The following is a 5,488-nucleotide window of genomic DNA, read 5'->3' as shown; positions in this document are numbered from 1 at the left end:
TTCATGCTTGTTTCATTCTTCTAGGGAAAATAATTGCATAACCAATTGGAAATGATACAGATAACTTTACAGAAGAACATTTATTTCTTTAAGCTCTCTACCAACTAGCCGAGGTAAGTTTATATAGTCTGACTTATGGGAAAGAATAAATATGCTTTTATTTTGATATATTTGTAAAGTTGCATTCTTTATAATTCAGTTTCTACCTTTTAAATCTTCACTGTTTTGTCTTTCTTTATGAGTGTTAGTTGGTACTAGTTTTCATATATTTCTTACACAAAAATAATGTGCCTAGTGCCATATTTGATGAGATCTGAAAAATTTGCCATTCTCCAGTAAATAGTAGGTATGTCTGTTAATAAAAAGTAGATCTAAATTCCCTGCTTGAAGGAAGACGATATGAAGGTGTGAGAGAAGAGCAGGGTGTGGCCTGGGTGGAGGTTGCTAGAGAGGTCATCTGTGGGAGATGACCTGTGTTGGGACAAAGCATGGGCTGATTATTCCTGACCTTCATGTGTTTCCACTGTGAAGCAAAGAAGATCAATTCACAAACAAATCTCTAAAGGAAGGCTATTTAAAAAGAAAGTAAAACCATAATTGAGTGGACCCAGAAATGGAACCAAATAAAATAAGTTCCCAAATCCAAAGTAAGAGATGTCATCAGGATTACCTTCATGTATGAACCAAAGTGAAAGGACAATTGCCTAGCAGTTCTGGCCCACACTGAACTCAGTAGCCTTTGGGTAAGGACAAGTGCCTAGCAGTACTGTCCCACACTCAGTAGCCTTTAGATAATCACAAGTGCCTAGCAGTACTGTCCCACGCTGAACTCAGTAACCTTTGGGTAAAGACACGTGCCTAGCAGTACTGTCCCACACTGAGCTCAGTAGTAGCCTTTGGGTAAGGACAAGTACCTAACAGTACTGTCCTACACTGAACTCAGTACCTTTGGGTGCGTACATGGTTTGTAGTCCAGTTTTGGCCTAGACTTTATAGTGCTGGAAAGCCTGTGTAGGGTGATAACACAGTGGGCAAGACATTAAAGTAAATTAGTTTTTTCCTACCTCTAAAATGCCTTTCTTTCACTATTCACACACTTACTCCTTGCCTTTGACAAAGCCACTGCTGTTTTCTCAGACAAGAGAAGAAAGCTGGGCATAGGAGACCTCAGCTCTCAACAGGAACACTATCATTGCTGAGTTATAAATTGCCAAGTGTGGGCTTTCTCAGAGTGTTAAAAGCACAGTTCCACTGGTGCGTATCCACTGAAGCTCAGAGAATAGCGTTGCTGTGGAAGCCAAGCAAAACCTTAGCTTATTAAAAGTTTCCTACAGTATTTATCACCTACAAGGCCAGTAACTAATGAGAAGTTGCTTAATGACTCAGGGAGAATTCGTGAGAGTCAGTTGATACGATCCAAAACCTGCCGGCTACTGACATCTTTTAGTCTCATCTCACCGAATGTCTGGGACATTGGAGGATGTTTTGCTATATCTTATTTCTGACTCTGTCTTTTAAAATGTCATCAAGGTTGTTATTCTTGTCCAAATGAAGGCTATGTCTCCAATGAAGTTGCCAGATATACAGTCTCGTGATGCACTTGGGTCTGCCTTCTGATTTACTTGTAATATCTTCTCTTAGAAGAAGAAAAAACAAACAAACAAACAAACAAAAAAAAAAAACAACAACAACAAAAAAAAACCAGACAGTCCAATGAAGTCGTCATGGCTGGTCAACTTTAAGGCCTGAGCATTTTGTTTCAGCGACAGGAAAAACCATTAGTGGCAGATATAGACTTCATGTTTTTACTACTGTCATTTAGAAAAAGTAGCTTAACTTACTTATGCATTTTCTCTTTCCTCTGTGAAATTAAACAATAGAAATCTATTTTTAAGAAGAACGTTAATATGATTTATTAATCAAGTTGGGTATGAAGAAATAAAAAGCAGCATAAACTGGAGTGATCCAAATAAAACCAGGAAATACAGTTTTTCTGTTAATTCTTAGAGGCCATACCTAGGACAGTGCCAAATCAACTCTTATAATTTTAAAATGATTTATTTATTATATGTGTGGGGCTGAGAGGTGTCCCCTGCATGCCATGGCACATGTGTGGAGGACAAAGGAGAACTTGTGGGAATCGGTTCTCTCTTCTACCATGTAGGTCCAGGGATTGAACTCAGGTCACTAGGCTTGTCAGCAAATGCCTTTACCTACTGAGTTGACTCCTGGGCCCTACTTCTACTTTTTAGTGACTATTTGGGGGAACATATCACTTCCTTTTGGATATTGTATTATTTATTTCTGTTCTAGCCCCAAGGTTTTCTGGTGTTAGTCATGATCAGAAGGCAACACATGGAAGCACAAAGCAACACTTCCTCTATCCTGGTCTCTGACTTCCTCCTCATCTGCTTCCCTAACTTCCAGACCTGGCAGCATTGGCTGTCCCTGCCCCTCAGCCTCCTCTTCCTCCTGGCCATGGGGGCCAATGCCACCCTTCTCATCACCATCAGGATGGAGGCCTCTCTGCATGAGCCCATGTACTACCTGCTCAGCCTGCTGTCCCTGTTGGACATTGTGCTCTGCCTCACTGTCATACCGAAGGTTCTGGCCATCTTCTGGTTTGACAGCAAATCCATCAGCTTCTCTGCCTGCTTCCTCCAGATGTTCGTCATGAACAGTTTCCTGACCATGGAGTCCTGCACCTTCATGGTCATGGCCTATGATCGCTATGTGGCCATCTGCAAGCCTCTGCAGTACCCATCCATCATCACTGACCAGTTTGTGGCTAGAGCTGCCATCTTTGTGGCAACCCGAAATGGAATTCTTACTATGCCCATCCCCATACTTTCTTCCCAACTGAGATACTGTGTAAGAATTATCAAGAACTGCATCTGCACTAATATGTCTGTATCCAAACTCTCTTGTGATGACATCACCTTTAATAAACTCTACCAGTTTGTCATAGGTTGGACTCTTCTGGGATCTGATCTCATCCTCATTGTTATCTCCTACTCTTTTATCTTCAATGTTGTGCTCAGGATCAAAGCCGAGGGAGCCGTGGCCAAGGCCCTGAGCACATGTGGCTCCCACTTCATCCTCATCCTCTTCTTCAGCACAGTCCTGCTGGTGCTGGTCATCACTAACCTGGCCAGGGAGAGGATACCCCCAGATGTTCCCATCCTGCTCAACATCCTGCATCACCTCATCCCCCCAGCTCTGAATCCCATTGTTTATGGGGTAAGAACCAGGGAAATCAAGCAGGGAATCCATAACCTGCTTCGGAGGCTGTAAGAAACAAGATAAGACCAGAGCTGCAGACAGATACTGCTAATCAGAAACAATATTTGTGTTGCACAGAACGTTTAAATAGTTACTGCAGGAGTAAGTATAGATTTTTCCCTTTAACTTTGTCATGTTATGCTGAGATTTAGCTCCCCAAAACTTCCACTGACACAATATGAATATTTCTCTATAGAAACATCTTATGATCTTCAGCAGTGACATATGGCTGAGAAACATGCACTTGACATAAAGCTTACTTGGCTGATTCTTAAATTGCATCAATAATTAGTGAGTGCTGGCAATGTGTTTAGATTATATCACCCTGCCCCTTCCAACTGAGGCCTCCCTTCCCTTCCATTCTGCTCCCCACTTCATGTATCTATCTATTTATTTATTGTTTATTTTTACATATCCCATGGAATCCAACCAGAAAGGGAAAAACTTTGGTGTGAGGGGTTGGGCTCTCTTACAAATTGTTTAGCTTATAAGATTGGGTTGGAGCTGGAGATTGAACCTAGGACTTTGCACATGGACACAAGTGCTCTATTAGTGGGTTATACCATATCCTAAGCATTACATTTAAAAGCATCTCATATCTTTCTAAGTCCCTTAAAATATTCAGTGCATATGTGTAACTTTAAATTGTAAAATAATCATGTTGAAATAGGACCTGACAGAGTGAAACTAAGCTTTATGAGACTCTGCCTATATCCAAGCTTGCCCAATTTTAGGCAGAATTCTGTCTGTGGCAGAAATGAGGATATTTGTCCAGTGGCTGGTTTGCCACATTTGAAGCCATCACCATAAGGAGGTTCTTTGATGCTCATCATCTTTGAGGAAAGCTGGGTGTTGCCAGGAGTTATCCTGTCTTTAAATCCTTAAAATAATAAAAGCATCTTTAAAGGCCATATTGTGTAGGTCTCTGAGGCTTTTGAAGACCTTCTTTAACTATTTTACCTCCTATATCTATAGAATCATATCTATTTGTTAAATCTAGGACGTATATTTTTGTGATATAAATAGACTAGTAATTGACATGCCATGATTTGATCAACTAACAATTAGCTTGTATTGCTTAATTATATTAAACAGCCTGCAACACTACTTTTAAGGTATTGGAAGTAAACCTTGTGTTCTACTTGAATTGTATAGGCATAATACCTCCTATTTGAGTAGAAATATATGTATATATATATTATGTACTTTGCAAAATTAAAGTTATTTTGCATCAGTATACAAAATTCTATACCAATGAATTAAAAATAACCTTATTTGTGAGTAACAGTTAAGGCTTTAAGTTGAGGAGTAGAGTCAATAATCTACTTTTTGTCCTATCATCCCTATATATTTGTATATTTCCCCTTCTTTCTTTTCCACTGCTATCACTGTACATAAGAGAGAATTATAAAGGAAAACAGAGAAATCCCTGAGCCCAATCTTGTTTTCTTTCTGAATAAGACCAATAATAACTTATAACCAACTCCTAGTGAAAAAAAAAAACATCTTTAGCCCAAGAGAGCCAACAAAAACCTACTCAACCCCCCTTAGTGGAAATGGGGCATCATTTTCTTAAGGTTTCTTCTGGCTGATTTGGGGTGAATAATACCTTTGTAGGGGCCAAAAATTGAGGAAATGGTTAAACAAGCCAGGAATAGCATTAGTGGTCCAGTTTCTAAATGTTGAGAAATTCCAGGCTTAATAGGATTCCTATGTGAGACAGCTGAAATGCCAGACCAATTTGTATCAGAAGCTTTCTTTGAAGCTTCACCAACCCTATATCTGACAGAGGGCTAATATATAAAATATATAAAGAACTCAAGAAATTGAACACCACCAAACCAAATAACCCAATTAAGAAATGGGGTTCAGAGCCAAACAGAATTCTGAACAGAGGAATATCAAATGGCTGAGGAACACTTAAAGAAATGCTTAGTCATCACAGAAATGCAAATCAGACCGAGTCTGAGATTCCATCTTACACACATCAGAATGGCTAAGATCAAAAACTCAAGTGACAGCACATGCTGGTGAGGATGTGGAGAAAAGGGAACACTCCTTAATTGCTGATAGGAGTGCAAACTTGTACAACCACTTTGGAAATCAATCTGGCACTTTCTCAGGAAGTTGGGAATAGGGCTACCTCAAGACTCAGCTATTCTACTCCTTGGAATATACCCGAAAGATGCTCCACCACACAAAAAGG

General features: G+C 39.8%; 1 protein-coding gene across 2 annotated transcripts; it reads left to right on the top strand.

Annotated features, from left to right (window-relative positions):
• Positions 1–348: 348 nt before the first annotated feature.
• On the top strand, positions 349–3,294 carry LOC127192267 (olfactory receptor 56A4-like). Of its 2 annotated transcripts, XM_051149595.1 has the most exons (2): positions 349–365; positions 2,370–3,294. In XM_051149595.1, exons 1-2 carry the CDS (start codon positions 349–351, stop codon positions 3,292–3,294), a joined length of 942 nt encoding a protein of 313 aa, XP_051005552.1. The 2 variants fall into 2 exon arrangements, with proteins under 2 accessions (XP_051005552.1, XP_051005551.1); XM_051149594.1 differs by lacking the exon at positions 349–365 and having other exon boundaries at positions 2,338–3,294.
• The last annotated feature ends 2,194 nt before the right edge of the window (positions 3,295–5,488 follow it).

Source organism: Acomys russatus, chromosome 7 (assembly GCF_903995435.1).
Source record: "Acomys russatus chromosome 7, mAcoRus1.1, whole genome shotgun sequence".
NCBI lineage: Eukaryota > Metazoa > Chordata > Mammalia > Rodentia > Muridae > Acomys > Acomys russatus.
This window is presented reverse-complemented; position numbering and strand designations above follow the sequence as displayed.